At 46.6% G+C, this 26,722-nt stretch overlaps 1 protein-coding gene across 1 annotated transcript in view; it reads right to left on the minus strand.

Annotated features, from left to right (window-relative positions):
• LOC143960199 (uncharacterized) overlaps positions 1-26,722 on the minus strand; it is a 111,292-nt gene that overhangs the window by 18,619 nt on the left and 65,951 nt on the right. The window contains exons 3-6 of the mRNA XM_077468524.1: positions 20,369-20,467; positions 13,700-13,770; positions 13,497-13,608; positions 8,658-8,688 (exon numbers count right to left, since the gene is read on the minus strand). Coding sequence (XP_077324650.1) covers positions 8,658-8,688; positions 13,497-13,608; positions 13,700-13,770; positions 20,369-20,467 — 313 coding nt within the window. The remainder of the gene's footprint in view (positions 1-8,657; positions 8,689-13,496; positions 13,609-13,699; positions 13,771-20,368; positions 20,468-26,722) is intronic.

Below are 26,722 nucleotides of genomic sequence, written 5' to 3' on the forward strand. Positions count from 1 at the left end.
ATTGATGGCCCTCTGCTGCGTGTGCAGCCGCTGCAGCATGGCCAAAGTTGAGTTCCATCTGGTGGGCATGTCACATATAAGGCGGTTCTTGGGCAGGTTCAACTCCTTTTGGAGCTCAGCCAGCCGAGCACAGGCATTAAATGATCGGCGGAAATGCACACAGACTTTCCTGGCCTGCTTCAGGACATCCTGTAAGCCGGGGTACCTGCCCAAGAACCGCTGCACCACCAGGTTAAGGACGTGAGCTACACAGGGCACATGGGTCAGTTGTCCCTGTCGGAGGGCGGAGAGGAGGTTGGTGCCATTGTCACAAACCACCATTCCTGGCTTAAGCTGGCGTGGCGTCAACCACCTCTCGGCCTGCCCCTTCTGAGCTGACAAAACATCTGCCCCAGTGTGGCTCCTGTCCCCCAAACAAACCAGCGCAAGCACGGCATGGCATCGTTTTGCCTGCGTACTTGCGTAGCCCCTGGAACACCTACGAAGCACCGCTGGTTCTGAGGACAGAGCACTGGAAGAGGCCATGGAGGAAGAAGAAGAGGAGGGGGTGGAGGAGAGAGGTGTGTCACAACCAATAGTAGCATTTTGGAGGCGTGGTGGCGGAACAACCTCCAACACTACTGCACCTTGTCCTGCATCCTTCCCAGCTGCCAGAAGAGTGACCCAATGGGCCGTGAAAGACGGGTAACGTCCCTGTCCATGCCTGCTGGACCATGAGTCAGCGGTAATATGCACCTTACCGCTGACCGCCCTGTCCAGCGAGGCAAGGACATTGCCTTCCACATGCCGGTAGAGAGGCGGAATCGCCTTCCGTGAGAAAAAGTGGCGTTTGGGGACCTGCCACTGAGGAACCGCACATTGTACAAACTCACGGAAGGGGGCCGAGTCTACCAACTGAAAAGGCAGCAGTTGAAGTGGTAGCAATTTAGCCAAGCTAGCATTCAACCGCTGGGCATGTGGATGACTGGTAGTGAACTTCTTTCGCCGGTCCAGAAGCTGGGGCAGGGACATTTGCCTGCTATAATCGGACGTGGGTATACCGCTAGCAGAGTTCCCGGAAGCACTTGGCTGTGACACACCTAATTCTACACCTTCATTCCTCTCAGAGCAGGTTTCAGAGAGGACTTAAGGTCTAGTGGGGTTGGAGATGCCAGCTGATGAGGAGCAAGGAGAGGTCCGCTTTGTTCTTTGGTGTGGGTCTTTGAGGTACGCTTGCCAATGAGCTGCATGGCAGGTCAACATATGTCTGGTCAAGCATGTGGTGCCCAAGCGGCTGATGTTTGAGACATATGTTGCAAATAGCAGCGGTGCGATCTGATGCACTCGTCTCAAAAAAGGCCCACACCAAAGAACTTTTAGAATAACGCGCAGAGGCAGCGCCCTGCACAGGCGGAGCTCTGCGGTGTGATTCAGTCGGTGTGCTGCCCCTAAGCTGGCCCCCGGAGGGCATCCTGCCTCGTTGGACATGTGCCTCCTCCTCCTCCTCCTCCTCCTCCTCCTCCTCCTCCTCTCTCCTTCCAGGCACCCATGTGGAGTCAGTGCCCTCATCATCCCCTCCCTCTTCATCGCTGTAGCAAACCTGGCAGTATGCTGCAGCTTGTGGAACGTGACTGCCAGATTGCTGTCCTTCTTGAGCATCCCCTCTCTCTGCGCTCACGCTACTGCCTTCCTCTAGCTGAGTGTCATCATCAGAGCCCACAAAACACTGGGCATCCTCCTGGAGCATGTACCCAACACTGTGCTCAAAGAGTTCAGGAGACTCCTCAGGAGGACGTGGTGGGTCTAGGGAAGGAGTCACTGATGATGACATTGAGAGGAGGGAAGACGATGCATTGGCAGCTGCTTTGCTAGTACCCTGAGACTGGGTGAGAGAGGATGAGGAGGATGAAGAGGGCTTGGTCATCCACTCTACCAAGTCGTTGGCATGTTGCGGCTCAACATGTCCAGCTGCCGAAAAGAAGGACAAGTGTGTCCCATGGCCACGTGCTGATGACAATGCACCGCGTCCACGACCAGCACTGTTGTCTCTAGACACAGAGCCTGCTTGCCCTCTTTTATCGGCTTGCGCCTGTCTGCCTCTCCTTGCTGGCCTTCCAGACATGGTAATGGCCTGAAGGGAGTTGGGTAAAAAAGCAGTTGGGTAGTGTATATTGTGCTAGAGGCACACAACACCCACTAACTCCTGCAGATGCCTTTATTATAGAACACCAGAGATAAAGGGGTATATACAGATGTATACTGTGCTGTGCTGGAGGCACACACAACTTCCAATAACTCCTGCAGATGGCAAGTGGTCTCAAATAGAGAAGAGCTATGTAGGTGGATATAGCGGTATGTACTGGGTACAGAGCACGCAGACAGCACGCACAAGCTCCTAACACTACTGACTGCAAGCTCTATTATAAAAGATAGATCACTAGCTATATAGGTGAGGTGAATATAGCGGTGTATACTGCGGTCAGGGCACGCAGACAACAACCACTACACAACAGCAAGATCGAAAATCGGCCGAAAACGATCGGTGTGTACTGTGTTGAAGGTACACAGAACACCCACTGCTTCAGACGCCAACACACTACACAAGGCCGCCGCGCTGGCGGCCTTATATAGTGTGGGACGTGCACTACACAGCCTGAGCTATGATTGGCCACAGGCATCCTTGGGGTCACAGTGCATGCTTGGCCAATCATGAGCCAGCAATGCACTGTGCCATCGCAGTGCATTGTGGGCCGTGAGCGCCACACGATTTTGGCGCGAACGGACCAAAATGTTCGGACTTCGCCGAACGGATGAACAGCCGATGTTCGAGTCGAACGTATGTTCGACTCGAACACGAAGCTCATCCCTACCCCTGACACTTTGAATCCTCCCTCAGTTACTGTGCCTCGGACCAGCAGGTTCTGAGACTCGGGAACAGATGGATCCCTACCCAAGACCAGACAGGTCTATCAGGGGCCACCAACAGGAACATGTTGCGGGATGTTGAACACCCCCTGACTGGGACCCCTCACGGGGCCACCCCGGTCATGGAACCAGACCAGACCCCACGGCTCTCACGAACACCTCTCCTCCTCACGTGACCCGCACCCCTGAAGTACCCCTTCCCAGACTTCTCAGCAGGCCCCGGCACTCCCATTGATTGGCTCCGAGAAGGCTGATACCTAAACATCCAACCAGACCTGGTTCTGACCTGTCATGTGCACCTCACTGCTCACATGACCAGGCTGAACTTCCAAACACAGCCTATCCAGACTGGTGTTAAGGCCTACCTACACAATTAACCCTCAGAACCCCTATTGTTCTGAGGCAAAAACTAAATTTACATGCGTGTGACATTTTATCCAAAATGTCATCCATACACATCCCCCCCAGTTATTCAGACGATGTCCCCATCATCTAGGTAACAACTAGGGTAAAAATCCTACACAAAAACTAAGTAGTGTCTGAGTTCTTGTTTTTAGGTGATAGGAAAGGGAAAGAAGGGGAAAACATGTTTAAACATTAACACTTATCACAATGTCACGTTTAATGCGGTATGCATACCACCCAACTAACTAATCTAAAACCCCCCCGGATTCCTCCGGTGATCTTGATAGCCGATCTCGATGTACCCTGAAAAAGAACATAATGCAAAAAGGCAACCCTGTACACTATACACTCTGGGTTATGAAGGGCAAAATTCCGGCGTTGTCACAACGGAATTTCCTCCTTCACAAGCATGTGAAATATCTTTCCTAACACACTCTAATCACTGGTGAAAGGAAAAGTCTCTCCGCACTACCACTATTTTCTGCCGACTCACGCCACCTAGTGGTCAGAGCCACTGTAACTACAAGTCCTTTAACAAGCAAACATGTTGGGCCAAAAGCCTGAAGAACTTGACGTGCATTTTGCAGTAGAACTACCTGTCTAACTACCCCAGAGTCTTTGTGGATTGCAGAAACACTGAAAAACTTAAAGACACGAGAAAACTCTTATCCTTTTCTTTCTGCAAACCTATCAAAAACTTGACTCCAGGAACAGCTCACCAATAGAACCTTGGGTCAGGTAGAGTCAGATCTTTCCCTTGAGCATCAGATGATGTCAATACTACGAAACGCGTCAGGGTGGTAGCACACGTTCGCAGCATAGAGGAACTGACAGGAGGGAGGAAGAGACGCACAGCTTTAACCGTGAGCTACTAAGTGGTAACGGCCATTAGCGGCTGATGCTATTATTTCCCCTGAGACTGTGATTAAGAACTATGCACGCTGAGTGAACCAATGCTTTAAAGAATTAACTTTGTGTGAGTGCAACATTTTTACTTAAATAAATTGTGTTTTCATAAGACAGTATTACGCTATGTTTGTTTCCCGTAATTGCTTCTTTCGGAGATCTTGAATCACCCGGCACTTATGCAGTGGATGGGATCCAGCCGATGAGTAACATCTGAAAGCCCGTGCAACCAAGCACATCCGATCGTGTATGCAGTGGATGGGATCCAGCCGATGAGTAACATCTGAGAGCCCGCGTAACCAAGCACATCCGACCGTGTATTTCCTAGCGCAAACGAACCGGATGAAATCGAGCGGATGAGGAGTATTTTCGAAGAGCCTATGTAACCAGGCATATCTGGTAAGAGCATTACTAAGGGGGGGTTACCCCAGTCTTGAGATTGTACCCCAGCAAATTCGGGATCTCTGTTTTTTCATGTTAAGGGAGGATTGCATCGTACACTCCTCTTGATTTATACCAGGACATTTTGTTTTAGTTTTGGCTTTTAATTTTATTTCCTGTGGATGGACTGTAATAGATATCCTGGTTCAACTTGTTTCCTGAAACTATCCCAAGTACTCAGTACAATTTAGATATATGGACAGTGTTCATGGACAATATTGGGATTGTATGGTCACATTTGGGAAAATAGAAATATTCTTTCCATAGAACAATAGGTTGCACTAGCGCAATTTGTATATAATTTCTTTTCTTCTATTGAATATTATGCGCTGTTTTTTCTACGGGTGAATTGATTTATCCATCCACCTCGCAGATTTTTGTTTAATGTTTTCTAGTGGTTTTATTGATTTAATACCTTTTAGAACAGCTGCTTAAATTCCACAACTCCCAGGTAAAAAGCATACTCTTTAATGCTAAGCGCCTTTTATTTGCGTGGTTAACGGGCGGAGGTTATCCGAAGCAAAGGCACACATTTCATCAACTGTAGTGATGAAGTAACTGGCGCTCTCTTTATCCGGTCAGCATATTATGATTTTGTCACTGTAGATGTGCCGACCGTAGCTCCAGTGTAGCAAACAGTCCCATAATCCGTTCGGCACGTCTCATATGAAAAATATTTCTTACGGTGACTCTGAGACCTTTGGACAGTCCCAACATTTTTCTTATGTCACCTTCATAATATCCATGACTTTACCCAACACAGGAGAAATCAAGTCCATACTCTGTTGCCGCCCTCTTAATAAAAGTCTCAGGGGCTTAGCGGCCCCATAATTCTGGGCAGTGTCCATGCACCGGAAACAGTCTATTTAATATTAAAGAGTTTAAAAGTCTAAGACTGTTACTTACGGCAGCTTCGGCTCAAAGTACCAGTCATCCCCCTCGTCGGAGCCAGGCTCCGCTGGTGAGGCAGGCGAAGAGTCTCCAGCAGGCAGATAGTTCACCATATTAATTCTGGTGGTACCCCATGGCTTGCATCTGAATACCTTCACCCATATGTCTGGCCTCTGAGTGCAAGAGGCAGGCTTGCCTCTGCGATGATGGGGTTTCTCATTCTGTTCCTCCGCCTGTACGGCCCACGCTGAAACGTTGGCCTTCTTCCGTGGAGCCTCATCCACAACCTCGGCAAAGGTTCCCCGGGCTTCAGAAAGAGCAGGGTCATTTCTAGTAGCTGGACCCCCGGAAGACGACGATGGTGTAAATTCAACAGTCTCTTCCGTGATGACACCCGTGGCCCAATTGTAGCGAAAGGCCCGGGGTGGAACAACAGGCTGCTCCACTTGGAACACATAGTTCCCGCACTTGGGGCATCTCGAGAACGGTCGGGGATTGGCAACCAGCCCATTACACCTTCCACGTAACATCCAGAGGGCCTCAACTTCCCCTATGTTTCAACTGGATGCCAGTATCCGTGACCTCCGTACCTGGCATCTGCACACTCGCCAGACTCCTCGCTATAGAAATCCTGGGTCCAGGCACTAACTGCGCATGCAAAGGCTGAAACATTTTTAGACTTTTCTCCAAACTCCAAGAAAACAACCTCACTCCTTCCTTCCGCTACACACACTCACGCGGTGCCTCGTGCGGGGAAAAGATCAGCCTAGACTCCTCCCACTGGGCGCTGGCTCCTGTGTATTTTTGCAGGCTTTTGATACAGGCTCCTCCCATGCTTACGCACCTCAGTGAAAGTCTCTCTAAAATGATGCTGATCTTTGTGGCGCAGTTCCAAAACATTCTTCACCCTGTGTTCCAAGGCCCTGTGAGGTAACAGTAAATCCTGGACTACGAGCCCCCACATGTAGCGGCCATAACCCGTTGCAGGCCGGCCTTGACTTTTTGGGCTTACCAGTTACCTTCTTTTTGATGCAAAACTCAGATTGCCCTGTGTGGATGTCAGCTCATATATTATATACCTTCCATCTTTCATCACAAGAAAGAATATTTCCCATTGTCATCTCTAATTGACTTTATATCTCCACACAGAGGAGTTTGGACTCTTTTTTGTTTATTATAGGTTCATTGTTACTTCGATTGGCCTCTGTCATATGACCATATATGTTTTCAGCACATCTTTGTGCCATGGACACATGAGTTTACTCACCATTTTTTATACACCTAACACTTTTAGTGTATTCTGATATATTTGTATTATTACATATCACATATCACACATTGGTAGAACACTCACCCCACAGGTGATTCTTGGAGGTGTTCGGTCATTCCCCAGCGCTGCATTTTTTATTATTATTTATTTCACATACAATTTGTCACATTGTTGATGCTAGCTGCTGAGTTTATGTAATTTACTTTGGGTTATCATTAGCACAACATTTTCTACATTATATTTTGATATATAGTATATCACAATATAAACAGTCTATAGTGATTTCCTGATGTATTATGTCTATGCTGAAGACAGTATGGCCATGTTGGTACTTTACTTCATATCCTTTGGAAGTGTAGATCTCTTTGTAGATTTTGGGGTTTCCTTTTCCCTTTCATTTTTTCCCATCCTATCACAGGTGGCGAGGGTACTTACCTCACTGACTTTGCTAAGTCTTACAATACCCTTCCAGTCCATTTCTAGACGATAGTCTCACATATTTTGTGACAATACAGTAGTTAACGCATGGAAATCCACTACTGTATCTAATATTTTGGATGTTATATGTAGGGTAAACGCTCATTATTTTTATGAGAAATATCTGGCATTTAGTAACCAAGGCCTTAAAGTGTTTCTTGCCAAATGGGATCGGTGGGATCAGATGTTCAAAATTTCTGAAATGGGAACATGTTGATGAATGACTTTATTCAGAGAATAACATACATTCTTAAGGTGTTGGTGCACACTATTGTAGTTGTAGTTCTTCTTATTGTTTCGTCTGTATGTTATGGGCACGGCTTCTGACATTTGAATAATGTTATATATTAAATATTTTGTACATTCTATCCTATATATGCAATCCTATTTCTTAAAAATTTGTAAACTGACCTTTGTTTAAAGCCTGGTACACACTAATAGTTTTTTTCTCCATTTAACCCAGTGGTTAAAAAACAAAAAAAAACAAAAACGGAAGCGCTCAGGAGGAGCTGCTGTACTAAAAATGCAATGTTAGTACATCAATCTCCCCTGCTGAGCTATTGTGGTCAAACAGAAAGATGACCCCCCAGCCAGCACACACCAGTCAGTGTTCTCAGCCAATGGATAAGAGCGCTGATTGGGTTCTGATCGTCAGACCTTTTTCGGTCATGTCCTTTCGACAGAAGCTGACTTCTGACTTGTCCTGCTACCGTACACACAGGTGAACTTACATAGGACCATCTCCTCATCCCCCCAATCCCACTGACCTGGAGTCCGGCGATCACCTGCACTGACACATGGGGTCGACACTTCACCATTCCAGGGCTTAGAAATCCCCTGCGGCTCAATCTCCTAAATGTACCTCATCAGGAGGTACGTATAGAAGCATTCTAGTTGGACGGCGCTGTCTCATGGGTGGCGCTGTCTAATCAGAACCTGCATAGCCTGTCCTGTCACCGCAGGCGAAGAGGAGAGAAAGCCACTGAGATTTTAAATCCCCGGAATGGTAAATCGGCGATACGATCTTTCAGAATAGGAGATAGCCAGACTCCAGGTTAGTGGGACCAGGTGCGATGGGAAGGGGCTCCAGTGTAAGTTCACCTTACAGATTTTCTGTAAAGGTGAACTTACACTTTAAGGATAGACGTGACTTACTACTGCTATGTCTTGTACTTTGTTGGATATTATTTGCTACTCTTTTTGTAAGTGATCTGATTGCATAACTATGACTTAATACAACTACTTGAAAGAAACTTGTAGGACAATGTCACATTAAGCTGATTTAAAAAAAAAAGCTTTGGTTGGACACAAGCTATTGATACATTATGTTAATTATGTTCAATTCCTGTATCTTGCAGCTTACCTGACAACTGGAGTCTTATATTTTGTCTTATCTGTAAAACATAAGAGAATACAGTTAAGATTTACCCCCCTTCATGACCAGGTCATTTTTTGCGATATGGAACTGTGTTAAGCCGCGTACACACGGGCGGACTGTATGGCCAACTTAGTCCGTCAGACAATCCGACGGACAGTCCGTCCTACTTTCGAATGAACGGACTTGACCACACACGGATGCACAAACAGTCCGTCGAAAGTTTGCGCGATGACGTGTAAGCACGTACGACGGGACTAGAAATAGGAAGTCCAATACACAGCAATGCAACCTTTCGCCGTGTAAATCCTTTCTGAGCATGCGCCATACTTAGTCCGTCGAACTAGCCTACTCACGAGCGGATTGTCCGCTGAAACCAAAGTACGACGGACAATATTACGGAAATTCCGAAATACTTAGTCCGCCAGACTGCACGCTGAAAAAGTCTGCTGAAGCCCACACACGAGCGGACTGTCCGCTGAAATGTGTTTCGACGGACTAAGTTGGCCAGACAGTCCACCCGTGTGTACGCGGCTTTACTTTAACTGACAATTATGCGGTTGTGCGACGATGTACCCAAAAAAAAATTGATGTTGTTTTTTTCTTTTGCTTTCTTCTTCATCATCACCGCCTTCTGGGGGTCTTCTTCCAACTTCGGGGATCTTCTTCCAAATTTGGGGGTCTTGTCCCGCTCTTCGGTTCTTCTGCTGGGCCTCAGCTATCTTCTTCTAGCTCTTTTACTAGCATTGGCCCGGTCTTGTTGCTGTCGCCGCCTTCTTCTTCTTTGTCCTTCTTCTCTTCTTCCGATGTTGACACGCCGCTCTCTCTGGCCTTAATGCCAGGGATGTGTTGCACGGTGACTTATATAGGCATGAGGGGCGGGGTCACCGGGTGATGTCACATGGTGACCCTTCCCCTTATGATGTCACAGTCCCGGAATGCTAGGACTGTGACACCATAAGGGGTGGGGTCACCATGACCCCACCCCTTATGCCTATATAAGTCGCCACACAACGCGTCCCTGGCATTAAAGCCGGAGAGAGCGTTGTGTCAACATTGGAAGAAGAGAAGAAGAAGGAAGAAGAAGAAGAAGGCGGCGACAGCGACAAGACCGGGCCAACGCTGGTAAAAGAGCTGAAAGAAGATAGCGGAGGCGGCAGAAGAACTGAAGAGCAGGACAAGACCCTCGAAGTCGGAAGAAGACCCCCAAAGTCAAAAGAAGACCCCTGGACGGCAGCGATGACGAAGAAGAAAACCCAGCGAGAAGACCCCCGAAGTCGGAAGAAAACCCCTGGAGCTGTCTCATAAACTACTTTAAAAACCTGTGTTGTGTTTTTTTTTTATTAACACTTTTTCCCCTCAGGTGAATGGGTAGGGGTACCATGTACCCCATATTCTTTCACATAGAGTGTGGGGCCAGGATCTGGGGGCCCCACACTCCACATATGTTCCAGTCCTTACAGAGACACCTAGCTGCAAGCATCTGCCATTAGCCACTGGGACCTGCTCTTCTGATTACTGCATCCAAGTACCAGCCTGTTCCAGTTCACAGATCTTCCGCTGTCATCTGACATCCCGGTTAGGAAGATCCTGCCTAGTCCAGCAGCAAGCAAGACCATTAGGCACTTGTACCACTCTGTACTCCTGCGCTACCGGTCTACGCTATCAGGGGCTCAGAGTCAGAGGTGTAAGAGAGGCCTTGCTCTGCATATCCGGCTCTTCTACCAGGTATACGACAGTAAAGACAGCCATGTCTCAGCAAGGAACCTCTCCCCTGGATGAACTGTGCCAACATTTGGCAGGCCTCACACAAGCTGTCACAAATCTATACCCATCTTGAGGAGCGTGTCCAGACCCTGTCATCACCCTCCACTGCTCCCGGTTATGCTTCTTCATCTTATGCTGGAACACCTGCTGCACCCGCAGCCATGATGTTACCACCATAGCCTAGAGTTCCTACTCCTGAAAGATCTTCTGATGACTGCAGAAAATTCAGGGCTTTTTGCACTACCTGTGAATTATACTTTGCCTTACAGCTGGGCACCTTTTCACTTGAAACGACTAAAGTAGGATTTATCATCTCTTTGCTGCAGGGTGAGCCCCAGTCAAACTTCTTTGATTACATGGCTCAGCTCTATAAAGACCCTCAGCGAACCCCCACCACAGAAGCAGCACTATACACACACCAGGCTTTAGGTGCTGGAGTTCCAATACTAATTGGAATGACGCTGCCTTCCGCTACCAGTTCCGCATGTGTCTTCCAGAAGCCCTGAAAGATTAGTTAGCTGAGTTGGTGTTCGACAATCTCTGGATTCTCTCATTAATCTGTCCATCCAGATTGACCAAAGGTTGAGAGATCAGAATTTTTTTTTTGCCCTGTATGGATGTTACCAAATGTTGCAAGTCCACCAGGCCCAGCTCCTCCAGAACCCACAGGACCTGCCCAGCTAAACTCCGTAAGTGCCTGTCTATTTATTCTGCCAAGCCTCCAGCCCTGTCAAGTGACCCTTCTCACCTAGCTCTTACCATTCTGTTTCAGCTTCCAGGAAGAACTATCCAGGTTTCAGCCATAATTGAAAACAAAAGTTATTGGCGCACAAATGAATAAAACCTTTTGTAGAGAACGCTTTGTCCAAATGTTAGGTTAATTGTTGTCTCAAGGAGGACCTGTAAATAGTCTCAATATGCAGCTGCTAGACCACTTTGGACGTGGTGGAAGAAAGCAGAAATTGAACCATCAGAAGGACAGCGCATCAGAGAGACTCATAGTCTGATGTAAAAAGCATAAAGACAATTTATTAAATGAGAAAGATAAAAGACTCAATAAAGGACGTTTGATCCTCCTGGGATCTTAAAACCTTTACATCAGTCAATCACGACAATAAAACAACAGTTGCTTGATGACAAATTAGCCCTGGCATCTTCTATTCGTGACTTTGAGACGTTGGTGACTACAAGGCTGTGTTACCAATGTAGTCTATTGTGCACGTAGATAAAAGGACTGTGGGTGATTAACTTCCAGAGGCAGGGGGAACCAGTAGAGTTCATATGAACTTCATATGAGTCTCTCTGATGCGCTGTCCTTCTGATGGTTCAATTTCAGCCATAATTGACTTGGGGGCCTGCAGCTGCTTCATTGATGTGTCCTTTGCCACTGAACATTGGGTACCTCTGCGACCCAAGGCCCAGAGACTTTCAGTTAACCTTGCAGAAGGCTCCTTTATCAAGTCTGGGCTAGTCACCCAAGAGACCATCCCACTGCATGACACAATTGTCACTAATCATAAAGAACTGCTACGCCTGGATGCCATTCCCTCACCCCTGTTTCCCATCATATTCAGCATGCCATGGCTACAGGCACATAACCCATGCATAAATTGGGCCACAAGGGAGATCCAGTTTCAGTCACCCTACTGCCAACAGCACTGCCTACAAGAACTCTCATGTTGTCCACCATCCCTGTTGTGTATGGACTCTGATTCCGAGGCATGTATGCATATCGGGACTTTCTGGATGTTTTCAGTAAGAAGGGGGCAGAGACCCTTCCTCCCCATAGGTCTTATGACTGCTCAATTGAATTACTCCCTGGGGCCGAGGTACCTTTTTGGAAGAATTTTTCCCTTAACTGTACTTGAACTTGTGGCCCTAAAGAAATACATTGACAATAGTTTGAGGAAAGGATTTAATCGCCCGTTAACCTCTCTGCCTGGGGCAGGCATTTTCTTTGTGGAAAAAAAGGATCATCCCCCCATTGTCCAGTGTTGACTATCGTGAACTCAATAAAGTCACAGTCAAGAATCTGTACCCTCTAAACCTGGTGCCTGAACTGTTTCAAAGGCTTAGGGCAGCAACAGTCTTCCTGAAATTGGATCTTCTAGGGGCATACAATCTGGTATGTATACGTTCAGGTGATGAATGGAAGACTGCATTTCGTAGATGATTTGGGCATTTTGAGTACCTGGTAATGAATGCCCTTTGGACTGTGTAATGCCCCTGCTACATTCCAGCATCTTGTCAATTACATTTTTCAAAATTATCTGTATCTTTTTTTCATTGTATACACTTTCATGTAACCCTTATGAAACCTGCAATTCCGAACGTATTCCCTGGATGGAATACAGGCCCACTGGAGCCAGTTTTAGTTGATGAGGAAGAAGAGTATGAAGTTGAGGCAATTCTGGATTGAAGGGGAAGGAGAAATCTATACCAATACCTGATTAAATGGAAAAACGATGGGCCTGAGGAGAATTCATGGGAACCTGAGAACAATGTCCACACTAAGAGACTCATCCAAGTACTCAATCAGCCCCATCCAGAGAAGTTGGCCCAGTTGGGCAGCTAGAGGCTGCCCATTAGGAGGAGGCAAGGTCAGGAAGGGCTTGCCAGCAGACAAGATGGCTCCCTCAGGCAGTTTCCTGTTCCACGGATTCCACATAGGATGGGTGCACGAGCACACGTTAATGTACCTTGACTCCTGCCTCCGCATCTGTACCGATCTCGCCTGTGTATGACCCAGCCTGTCTAACTCTGTCTGTGTTCAAAATTGTCAACATTTTTGGTCTTTTTGTTTGTTTAGCAAAAAAATAAAAAAAACTGTGGTGATTAAATAGCACTCAAAAAAATGATAAAAATTGTGTTTGGGCACAGTGTTGCATGACCGTGCAATTGTCATTCAAAGTGACACTGAAAGCTGAAAATTGGCCTGGGCAGGAAGGTAGTGCCTGGTAGTCGAGTGGTTAAATACAATTTGATAGCTCTTTATAACATTGCATAGGTGCTAGATTAGTTTGACATATCACAATTACAAAAAAAAGAAATGGTACTCACTTCTGTATACTATTACAGTTGTAAATGCGATTGCTATTAGGACAAGGATGGGTATTAGGATATATAATGTTCTTGTATTACTTCGGACCTCAGCATTTAGCGGTGGGTCTATCTGAAACATTACCAATAGTTAACTTAAGATGAGAAGAATAAATTCTTGGGAATTATTAAGACAATTTAATTAGTTTTTGAATACAAATTACCATCACTTGAGTCATAGGAGTAGGGCTGGAATTGACAGAAGGGAAGGTTTTGCAGTCACCATCAAAATTTTCTAAAAACATGAAAAAGAGCAAGAAAGGGTTTTACATTAGCAATAATCTGGAATGTTGTGTAGACTCTATGACTGTTCCACCTATCTTGTCCCAGGTTCTCTTTCCCACTAATGTCAATGGCAACCAGGCACACAGCAGCATCATCCGCACTTCTGGCTCAATGAGTAGTCTAGGGGTTTAATTTAGTTTTTTTAATTCTCTTTATTGAAAAATATTATGATTTAAAAGTACAAAACAGAGCCATTGGGGCATTCTCCTGCTAATTGGTGCACATAGCCATGTGTATAACAGAATACAACTCACAACTTAAAATTACAACCTACCATAAATATCTAAACTCCAAACACACACCGCTCAGGCTACATAGGGTAAGATTGCGATAGGGAATACTGTTGTTCTGAGGACCTTCTTTCCCTCCTAGCTATCAAAACTAGACACTAGGAGTAGTACATTTCAAGTATTGGTACATTGACTTCTGGGCTTACACAACCACTTACATATCCTAGGTATAGATCTCAGTTCCCTACGGCGACAAGTAGATATTCAGGAGATCTAGCTAGAATGATTCACTAAGGTCTGATCATCCACCATGTATTCTGAGTCTGTCCACAGGTGCCAAACGTTTTTGTATTTCTTGGGACATACGTGAGATAAGTATGTTGCTTTATAAAGGGGTATCACAGCATTGACTGGCTGCTTCCATGATGATAAAGTAGGGGGCCTAGCTGACTTCCATTTAAGTACTATGTCCTTTCTGGCATAAAATAGGAGAATGCTTATTAAGGTTGCTTTAGCAAACGCCAGTGACTCCCCCAGTCTAAAGAGACAAGCACTGACTGTCAGAGGGATAGATGTATTAGTTAACCCACCAATGAATTGGGTCACCTCTTGACAATAATCCTAAATCTATCTAAATCTACCTAAATCTATCCACATAACAATCCTAAATTGTTATGTGGACAATCCCAAAATATATGTGTGAAGCCTGCAGGAGTACCAGAGCATCTCCAGCATTTAGCCGAGGAGGCTGGGTATATGCAGTGCAGGTGTTGTGGCGTGTAGTAGAGCCTGTGTAGAATTTTTGATTGAATCAGCTTGTCTCTAGTTGCAACCAATGACTGAAGTGGGTAATCACACGTCTTCCCAGTCTTCACTGTCCAGTTCCTGCACCTCCACCTGCCACAAACCACGCAGACCATCCATTCCAACCTGAATGAATGGCAACATTGCTTGGTATATTTGGGATAATAGTTTTGATAGATTGACATCTCCCAATAGGGCCTCCAGGTTATCCTGCTACACCTGAAGCTGCAGGGATTTGAATTGTGATTCGAAGGCATGATGGAGCTGCAGGAACCTGAAAAAGAAAGATTTCGAAAGTTTAAATTTATGCTTCAGTCTATCAAATGTGAATAGCCCAGACCCATCACATATGTCTATCAAATATTTAATGTCTTTACTAGCCCATAGCCCCGGGTCCTGTAATGAGGGGAATTCCTGTAACCTTGGGTTGCACCAAAGTGGTGTATTAGGGGACCATCAGGCTTTTTCCAGGCTGAGTTCAATCACAATATGCCATGCCTTAATAACTGTTTCATAGCAAGTGTTAAGGGTGTATAGGAACCCCCCGACCCCCTATACTTTTGGTAATATAGCGTGTGTATATGTATACAGTTACATAGTTATATATAGTTATATATAGTTACATAGTTAGTAAGTAGTTAGTAGACACCAGTCCATCCAGAGTGAGCGTGGGTGTGTGTCTACAATTGTCCCTATCCCTGTATGTTGTGTCTCATTAAGATGCTCATCTATTATATTATTATTTTTTATTTAAAGCGGGAGTCCACAGGGACTCCGCATTTTTTTTTTTTTTTTTAAAAGCCAGCAGCTACAAATACTGCAGCTGCTGACTTTTAAAATAGTGACACTTACCTGTCCAGCGCGCCCGCGATGTCGGCACCCGAAGCCGATCTCTAGATCGTCTGTAAGGTGCTGCCGCCGCCATCTTAGGTATGGGAATCAGGAAATGGAGCCTTTCGGCTTCATTTCCCGGTTCCCTACTGCGCATGCGCGAATCGCGCTGCGCAGTAAGGACGGTCCCCGCTGCCTCTGGGATCTGTGTGTTTCCCAGCAGGCAGCGGGGCACTTGCGGAAAGGGGCGTAATCTACGCCCCTTTCCGCAGAGAGCTATCCCGGAAGTGGGTGCAGAATACCTGTACTGTACAGGTATCTGCACCCCCCTCCCCCCTGAAAGGTGCCAATTGTGGCGCCGGAGGGGGGGAGGGTTCCGATCGAGCGGAGGTCCACTTTAGGGTGGACCTCCGCTTTAAGGTACCCATATAGTGCCATCAGTTTATGCAGCTCCCAATACATACATCGCATACTCACATCAGTCCCTACCCTCAAGGAGCCCACAATCCAAGGTCCCCAACTCACATTCATATACTAGGGCCAATTTTGGACAGTTGACCTATCAGAATGTCTTTGTAGTGTGGGAGGAAACCCACGCAGGCACAGGGAGAACATGCATATTTTTATCAAAGTTGATTAATGCAGGATTCTATTGTCCCTTACCAGATTTACAATTTTCGATATTATGCAGTCTGATGTAGCTCTCAGACCACTTCTATATACAACTGATGACTACTTGTTTTCCTGTGTCACAATGCAGACAAGTGATGTGTAGAGAGGTTGGTCAGGGGCCACCAAAAGGGTAAATTTTGTCTAATTTCTGGACTTGGACTTTAAAGCAGCCTATAGATCATGCAATTTTCATTGTGGAAGGAATAAGAAATTCCTTGATTCCCTCATCAGTCAGAAGGCTTCACACAAAACCATTGTGTTATGTTAGCAGGGAGCCTTCCCGGCAGTGATCACATAAAAAAACTGTACAGCCTGGTTGTACTGAAGTCAACCTCAGCACAATCTATGTGCCCAAAGATGAATCGAAATTTGTCTCGCTACTGCTGAACCAGCCGAATTTCGATCCCTCCATGGCCGGCTTAAGTCACTTATTCATAAATACTTGTTTGCTGTGACTTTGCCCCTGTTCACACCAGTGCAACAGCCCATCGCTGGCAATGGAACTGTCGCAGCAATTATAAAAAAAAATGGTTCTTGCACTATTCAGTTGCATAGACTTCTGTTAAATGAAGTCGCAAGCCACAATGAAATCGCATTGATGTGCAGCTTTGAAATTGCACTCAAGTATCGCAATTTCAAAGCAGCACTGGTGTGAACCAAGCAAAGGCGGCTCTAGGCTTTGTGAGGCTTTAGGCAAAGCTTAGGCATGAGGCCCCACTCACACCCATAATGGGAAAAATTATTTAAGCAACACAAATTAACTGTATAAGGAGGTTACAGCATAGGGGAGGGTAAGTGGACACAGTACAAGGGGCAGGAGGGTACTGTCCAGGGGGAGCAGGAGGGCACAGAACAGGGGGAGGGTAAGTGGACACAGTACAGGGGGCAGGGTGGTACAGTAAAGGAAGGAGAAAGAGGGCACAGCACAGTGGGAGGGTAAGTGGGTACAGTACAGAGAGCAGGTGTCAGGGCTGGGCTCAGCTCTTCGTTCTCTGAGCTGGCCGCTCAGCTGTCGGCTAATTGCCAGCTCCTATCTCTCCACACTTACTCAGCTGTTGCTGATATCCTGCTCATCAGTCCTGCTTATTTAAGCAGTCCAGTCCAGAAGAGCTCTGCCTTCACCTTAGTCAACATCACAGAGACGCTCTCCTGCATTCCTGTTAAAAGACTTGCTTGGCTGATATCCCTTCTGGCTCCAGATCCTGCTTACTGTTTTACTACGCTCATCTCCATCTCCCTGATGTTTGGCTTGTCTGACTATCTGTTTCGGTTCCTGAACTTTGGCTTTTGACTACTTTTGTTCTATTTACTTTTATTATTAAACAAGTGTGATTTAACTGTACTTCTGTCTCAGCCTGATTTCATGGTTTGTGACAGCTGGGGGATACTGTACAAGGAGAGCACAGCACAGGGGGAGGGTAAGTAGGCACAGTACAGGTAGCAGAGGGGTACAGTACAAGGGGAGCAGGAGGGCACAGCATGGGGGGAGGGATCAGTGGGCACAGCACAGGGGGCAGGAGGGCACAGTACAGGGCAGAACAGGAGGGTACAGTATAGGAGGGAGTAGGAAAGCACAGCTCAGGGGGATGGTAAGTGGGCACAGTACAGGGAGCAGGAGGGTACAGTAAAGGAGGGAGCAAAAGAGCACAGCACAGGGGGAAGGTAAAGTGCCACAGTACAGGAGGCAGGAGGCTACAGTACAGGGGGGAGCAGGAAGGCACAGCACAGAGGGAGGGTAAGTGGGCACAGTACAGGGGGCAGGAGGGTAAAGTAAAGAAGGGAGCTGGAGGGCACAGCACATTGGGAGGGTAAGTGGTCACAGTACAGGGAGCAGAGGGGTACAGTACAAGAGGAGCAGGAGGGCAGAGGGTACAGTAAATAAGGGAGCAGGGGGGCACAGCACAGGGGGAGGGTAAGTGGACACAGTACAGGGGGCAGGGGGTACAGTAAAGGAGGGTACGGGGGGTAAGTGGGCACAGTACGGGGAGCAGGAGGGCACAGCACAGGGGGCACAGTAAAGGAGGGAGCAGGAGGGAACAGGGGGACGGTAAGTGGGCACAGTACAGAGAGCAGGGGATACAGCACAAGGGGAGCAGGAGGGCATAGCACAGGGAGAGGGTAAGTGGGCACAGTGCTGTGGGTACAGTAAAGGAGGGAGCAGGAGGGCACAGCACAGGGGGAGGGTAAGTGGGGACAGTACAGGGGCAGGGGGTACAGTACAAGGGGAGCAGGAGGGCACAGCACAAGGGAAGGGTAAGTGGGCACAATACAAGCGGTAGGGGGTACAGAACTGGGAGAGAGCAAGTGGGCACAGTACAGTGGGCAGGAGGGTACAGAACAGGGGGAGCAGGAGGGCACAGCACAGGGGGAGAGTAAGTGGGCACAGTACAGGGGGAGCAGGAGGGCTGAAGGAAGGATGATCCTTACATCAGAGTACTCACTGGGAGGCAGGAGGGGCTGCATAGATGGATGGATCAGGCTGCAGGGCTTGCTGGGCTTCATACTTCCCACCCCCACAACCCCTTCTCGTAGGCAGAACACTGTTGGGGAGTGTGGGCAGGGCAGACACAGGAGGAGAGGACGAGAGGAGGAGGAAGCAGCTCTCTCTCCTCTCCTGTCTGGCTGTGCAGGCAGCAGGGGGAGGGGGGAAGTGTCAGCGCTGGCTCTGCTAAGTGGCTCCCCCAGGCTGTGATCCGGAGCTGTCGGTGAGCTTCGATAACACGGTAAACTAGTCCCACTTGCATCCCGCTGTCTCTAAATGTAGCAGTGAGCGGACTTGGGACTGTGCTAAAGGCGGGGATCCCAGCTACCAGCAGAGGTGGCTCTTTAATTAGGCAAACTAGGCGGCCGAGAGGCCCCTGTGAGTGTGAGGCCTTAGGCGACCACCTAATTTGCCTATTTACAGAGCCGCCTCTGGAACCAGGGCTAAACCAGGAAACTGGTATAGTTAGAAAGACAGCAAAAGCAGCCCTTTTATTTCCTTTAGGGAAGGTGCACTGCAATTATCTTCTCCAGGGGCGTAACTATAGGGGGTGCAGCAGTCACGACCGCAACTGGGCCCTGTGCTGCAGGGGGCCCATGCAGCCCCCTCTACATATGGCCGGCAGCAGCATATGCAGCTAGGGGTATCAGTGCACCATGCACACGGGTGGCTGGAGGTGGAGGGTGACCAGCAGAGCTCCATGCTCGACTATCGTACTGGCTGCTCTTTAGTTGTGCATTCCCCGCATGACCTTTGTCCACGGCCGGCTCCTCAGAGTACCCCTCTCCTGCTCCATGCATTGCCGCTCAGTCCGATGTCTGTTCTCCCCAGCCAGAGTCCTGCCCCCCCTGAGTCCAGCCCACACTGCACTGCATACTTCTCCCGGGTAAACAAACTTTAAGCACACAGATGCAGTGCAGCCCTATGAGAGATGGCTCCCCGGAGGACACTGCAGGCTTGTCTGCCAGCCCCCCTCCACCCCCGTCATACACAGATGATGAAAGGTCTTTCTGGGAGATATGCTGATCGCCCGTCCAGCACACTGGATGGAGCCCAGGCCAACATGGATGAGTGCGCGGCCTGCAGCTTGGTCATGGTAAGTGAGAGGACCCCATCCCCCACACACCATTACATACCCCCTCCATCTCCCCCTGGGGACAGGGACCCCCACCTCCCCTGGGGACAGGGACCCCTTCTCACCTGGGGGCAGTAACTTCATCTGCCCTGGAGAAAAGGACCTCATCTCTTCTGGGGACAGGGACCCCATCCTGCTTAGGGACAGGAATGGGGCACCTAAAAATAAAAATAATAAAAATAAAAATACTGATACCAGTGGTGGAACTACTGGGCTCACAAAGGTCATACCTGTGACCACTCCCTGGAGTTCCACCGCCGGACTCGGATGGAAGGGCCCTGGCTGGGGTTCAGGGGGGCCCTTCATGGTTTCTTGCATCGGGGCCCTGAAGGTTCTAGTTACGCCACTGATCTTCTCTATATTTGAAAGTCAGTTAATTGAAAACACAACCTACCTGAGCATGTAGGATCATCTGTTTCTGTCACTGGGAGGTCACTTGTCCCTTTGTGTCTGTCTCTGTCATTGGATTCTGTGCTAGTATCTGATTTACCTCCTGAAATAACAATAAAAAAAAAAAACATGCTCAAATGTTCACCAAAAAAAAATATTCAGTATTCTTAAAAATGTACCCTTTGTCTTAAATTCCTCCTGAAAAAAAAGCAGCCTTGCAGTGTTTGGATGTCTACACATGGTGTATTTTTACAGGCAAATATCATACATAAAATGGCAAATATCATACATAAAATCATAAAATATATCAAATGCATGTAATCTTATGGGAAGCTTGTTTATTCTTTTCGTGTTATGTTTTGACAGGTACCCAGCTCCCACTTCCACGGATGCCACCTAGGCGACACCTTCTCTCCCCATCCTCCCTTCAAACTTCTGTGACATGTCACAGGTCCCAGAAAATTGCTCGGCTATTCAGAACAGCGCAGCATGACTCACGCATGTGCAATGCGCACCTGGTTGTAAAGCCACAAGCTGTCAGAGCGGGGTGCCCACAGTAGTGATGCTGGCGGAGAGGAAGGGGAGAGGAAGGAGGCTTCGGGTGGCCGCATCGCTGGACTGTGGTACAGGTGAGTGTCTGTTTATTAAAAGTCAGCAGCTACACTTTTTGTAGCTGCTGACTTTTAATAAACTGAAAAACGAGTGGAACTCTGCTTTGATTTATCAAATATTGTCTCTGTTACCAATTGTTCTTTGTGAAAAAAAATCAACTATTTTAAAGGAAAAAACAACAACCCTGCCACTGCAAAATAAAGACCAAAGAAAAGCAAAAAACAACTCAATTTAGTCAATTGGTAGTGTCCTACTAGGAACACAAACAGATGTACTTTACCACTGTAATTCACAAAATTAGAACATAGTTTCATAACGGATCCTAATCAGTGAAGTCTCCTGATGCTCTCCCTACAGAAACGTATGCACGCTGACACTACATGGACCAAAAATCGGTCATGCTAGAAAACCAGCATTAGATCAGCACTTGCAGCCGATGGGAGCAAGTGCAGATTTGTGTATTCTAGCAGAATGGAGGAGTCCCCCATCAGCATACAATAGTGCAACAGGGGAGATCCCTGCATCACACATTGTTTGTAATAATGCAGGGATCTGAAAGTTTATTTTTTATTTTCTTTCGTTCAGCACGTTGGTTGAACAAAAAGTAAAGATTGAATGTGTATACCCTACTCAGCCAGCCATTTTAAAGGGGAGGCTGCTGGGTTATGCAGTTTGGCCATTATTGGCTGTTGTGGTGTCTGCTGAACGCAAAGGATTCAAAGCCTACTGTTCTTGTGGCTCAGGGCATTATGGGTATAAGCCGCATTTTGCTAATTGCAAATTTGCTCCAAATCCACCTGTTTCTTCAATCTTAGAAAATTACAACAAATTAATTGCTGAGCAAATCTGAATCACATCCCTCTTGCTAATAGCCAGTGGCTTCCCTCAACAAGTTTTATTGAGTGTAGGAACACAAGAGGTTTATTTTGTGTTCAACGTTACATTACATCAAGAATAACTAAGTCCCAATTCCACATTCAAAGCTAAAGTATAACCAAACAATTTTTTTTTTGTCCCGCAGTTTCCCTCTTTTCATGTATTTTTGGGGGGTTTTGGATAGCGTTAAAGGGGTTATAAACCCTCAAGATTTTTCACCTTAATGCATTCTATGCATTAAGGTGAAAAACCTTCTGTAGTGCAGTACCCCCCCAGACCCCCCTTTTACTTACCTGAACCGATTGTTCCATCGACGGAGATGAGCACAGCAGCTCCAGCTCTCAGGTCCTCATTGGACAGATTGATAGCAGCAGGAATCATTGGCTCCCGCTGCTGTCAATCAAATCAAGTGACATGGGAGCCGGGGGCCTGGCCGAGTCCTGCACACTCGGAGGACCCTATTGATTGGCGTATCCCCCACACGTGGAGCAAACCTTTTTAGAATTTATATATACAGGTAGGCTCTAACTATTTACCATGACAGATATGTTCATGGCCAAGTCATACCATTCACCAAAGAAACTTAGTATCTCAGTTTCCTTATGTTTTTAGATGGCCTTTTTCTTGCTGCCCTGTAATGATAGGATTCCTTTGAGGCTCTGGCTCCAACAATTTTTTATGCTTTTCAGCAATCATACTTGAAATCGGAAGGCCTACAGGTGAGTGGTCTTTGGGCCTCAGTATATATATATATATATATATATATATATATTCATATATATTTATTGACCTATGTTAGACTATTTGTAGCTTTTTTGATCTTTGAACCCTGACTTAGATTTCTTTCCTTGATTCCATCAGGCTCCCCATAATATACTTTAGGGGAAGATGGGTAGACACATTGAACTACAAATCAGTTGAAAGACAACCATATATTCTCTTCCTTTTCCTTTACCAAGTATACTGTGTAAAAATACAGCAAGCTTAAGGCTGGGTTCACACCGCTGCGGGGGGAGAACCGGATGTGATTCGCACAGCAAATCACATCCGATCTCCGTAGCGCTGCGAGTTCAGCCATACAGATAGTATGGCTGAACTCGCAGCGCTCCCGCAGCAAACTCGCACGGGACCCTTTTTTGGGTCCGCAACGGAATCGGATCGCATGGGGGTTCACACCATGCGATCCGATTCCTGTGCGAGTCGGCAGATCGCACTGCGATATGCCGACGGATCTGGGGGTGTCATTAACATAACATTGACACCCCCAGCCGTCCGCATAGGGCAGTGTGAACTGCCGGCGGGAGGTGTGCGATGCGGGAAAACGCCGCGGATTCGCGGCGTTCCCGCATCGCAGCAATGTGAACCTAGCCTTAAGGTACGTTCATGCGCATCTATGTGCAGTATCATATTTGGATAGATTATCTTGAGATGCTGTGCATAGACATTAACTTTAATTTCATATACTGTATATTCTCAATATCTCCTCTCACCCACAGTGATGCCACTGGGTATTCATGTCTGTGGTTCCGTGCTAGTCCCATACTAATCAGATTTTCTTTGTTGCTTTCTCTTTGTAAATACTGCGCCAAGCTAGTGTCAATAAGCAATAACAAATAAAAATACAAATAAACAGTATATAGTACCAAAAAATCAATATTGAGACATAAATCGATCAAATCAATATAAAATAAAGTGCCAAAGTTCTAAGTGACATAATCAATTAATACAATAAAACAAACCAAAAATGGAATTAAAGTCCATATGACATGCTTTAAATCTTGCTGTGCTGATAAAGTGCTATAGTGCTTGTGGAAATCAATAAAAAATGCGTAGGAATTGCAAATGCAATCAGTACATATTGCTTACATCAATTGTGTTTTATGATTTTCAACAGTATTGATGTAGTGTATTTCATGCTGGTCCAGCATTTCAATGTTTTTATACATACTTTTTTGTGACCATTACTTTTTGATACTACTAAACTTTAAATTTGAATCTTTGTTTCATGATCTCTGCCTTTAAAGGCCTTCTCTGAGTAGAAATCTTTATTCTCATTGAATAGAGGAGTGTTGGCCATTTAATTGCAGACATATATCACCTCCAGGGCTGAACTGGCCTACCGGGATACCAGGAAATTTCCTGGTAGACTGCCTGCCCTGGGGCCATTTTGAGCGGCTGCAGCGGCACCCACGGCTGATCCCAGAGCTGTGGGCTGAGGCAGAGGGAGGGAGCCGGGGCTTCAGTGCCAGAGTCCTCCCCTCCCTCCTCCTCATGTACATGATCAGTCAGTGTCACAACAGTAGCGATCTCCCACTGTGTCATTTCATGGGCACTGATCAGGCTGCTTTCATGAGAACTGGTAAGGCTGCATTTCATGGGCGCTGATTGGGATGCATTCAATGGGCACTCTGATAAGGCTGCATTTCATGGGCGCTGATCAGGATGCATTTCATGAGAACTGGTAAGTAGGGATGAGCCGAACCCCCCCCCCCCCCCCCCCCCGTCAGGTCTTGCAAACAGGCAAAAAATTCACAAACACCTTTAGAGTCTATGGATCACGAACATGAAGAATCAAAAGTGCTAAATTTAAAGGCTTATATGCAAGTTATTGCCATAAAAAGTGTTTGGGGACCCGGGTCCTGCCCCAGGGGACATGTATCAATGCAAAAAAGAAAGTTTTAAAAAACTGTTGTTTTTTAAGGAGTAGTGATTTTAATAATACTTAAAGTGAAACAATAAAAATGAAATATTCCTTTAAATATAGTGCCTGGGGGGTGTCTATAGTATGCCTGTAAAGTGGCACAGTTTTCCCGTGTTTAGAACAAAACCACAGCAAAATTACATTTCTAAAGGAAAAAAGTCATCTAAAACTGCTCGCGGCTGTAATGAATTGTCTGGCCGTGGCAATATAGATAAAACTCATTGGAAAAAACGGCATGGGTCCTCCCCCCAGTCCATTACCAGGCCCTTTGGGTCTGGTACGAATATTAAGGGGAACCCAGAACCAAAATATACAAAAAAAATTGTGTGGGGGTCACCCCAAAATTCATACCAGGCCCTTCAGGTCTGGTATAGATATTAAGGGGAACCCTGTGCCAATTTTTTTTTTAATGGTGTAGGAGTCCCCCCAAAATCCATACCAGACCTTTTAGATGCTCTCTGCGCTTTCAACAGAACCCTGAGACTATCACAGAGCAGGTGCATTTATACAGAGACTTGATTACACACAGGTGGATAGTATTTATCACCATCAATCATTTAGGACAACATTGGATCTTTCAGAGATCCTCGCTGAACTTCTGGAGTGAGTTTGCTGCACTGAAAGTAAAGGGGCCGAATAATTTTGCACGCCCCCTTTTCATTTTTTTATTAGTTAAAAAAAGTTTCAAAAATCCAATAGATTTCGTTCCACTTGACAATTGTGTCCCACTTGTTGGTGATTCTTCACAAAAAATAAAAATTTTATATCTTTATGTTTGAAGCCTGAAATGTGGCAAAAGGTTGAAAAGTTCAAGGGGGCCGAATACTTTCGCAAGGCACTGTATATAGCTGAGGCCGGGGCCTACCGGTGACGTAAACGGGTGACCCCACCCCCCTCTGAGGACACATGACGCTGATCGGGATGCATTTCATGGGCACTCTGGTAAGGCTGCATTTCATGGACGCTGATCAGGCTGCATTTCATGAGAACTGATAAGGCTGAATTTTCTGGGCGCTGATCGGGATGCATTTCATGGGCACTCTGGTAAGGCTGCATTTCATGGGCGCTATTCAGGATGCATTTCATGAGAACTGGTAAGGTTGCATTTCATGGGCACTGATAAGGCTGCATTTTATGGACACTAATAAGGTTGTATTTAGTGCAGCATATGATATGATTTATACTGCACTCAGTCTGGCGCCCCTCTGTTCCCATTTCTACACAGAGCCCATCTCTTCACTCTAAGGGAGCTGCCTCCCAGATGCTAATCATACAAGATCTCGGATATTATATAATTTTATGTTATCACCATATCTAGCGCCGCTGTTCACCCCTGTTTTTACTGTATTTAGTGGGTACTGGTAAGGCTGCATTTGATGGGCACTGATAAGCTGTATTTGGTGGGCACTGGTAAGGCTGCATTTGGTGGGCACTGGTAAGGCTGCATTTGGTGGGCACTGGTAAGGCTGCATTTGGTGGGCACTGGTAAGGCTGCATTTATGGACACTGATGAGGCTGCATTGATGGACACTGAAGAGGCTGCACTGATGGGCACTGATGAGGCTGCGTTGATGGGCACGGGCATAATACATCCTTCAAATGTGCTTTAAAATGCATGGTTTTCCCTTTTTTGATCAAGAAAAAAATGGCACTATACTGGTGTAATAATGCAATGGGGCTGGTATGAAATTATTTCCGGGGGTGGCATTAAATTATTTCCAGGTCTGGTTTTTATTCCCAGTCCGGCCCTGATCACCTCCAATTTTTTGATAGCTGTCTGTGTCAATGGATGCAGCGGTATGACTCGGGAGCGTGCCGGCATGGGTGTCCCCTTGGAATGCGGGCCTCTGAGGGGGCACTCGATGCAGGGAGCAGACAGGAAAACCACTGAAGGACCCCAGAAGAGGAGGTTCAGGGCTACTAACATGTTTGTTATAAAAAAAAAAAAAACCTTTACAATCACTTTAAGAGGGAATAGAACTGGTATATATACTGTAATTTATACTGTAGATGCTATACTGTAATAGCAGTGATCAGCCATTAATAGTGGGACTGTGATAGGGTGGTGGGAAATCTGGCAGACACTGGCTGGGAGTGACACTAATACAGTGTTAATACTGTACACTGACAATGTACTAATGACACTGGTTTGGAAGGGGTTAACATCCA

The sequence above is a fragment of the Lithobates pipiens genome, unplaced genomic scaffold, assembly GCF_037356315.1.
Source record: "Lithobates pipiens isolate NorthernLeopardFrog02 unplaced genomic scaffold, aLitPip1_a1.2 Scaffold_8, whole genome shotgun sequence".
Classification (NCBI taxonomy): Eukaryota; Metazoa; Chordata; class Amphibia; order Anura; family Ranidae; genus Lithobates; species Lithobates pipiens.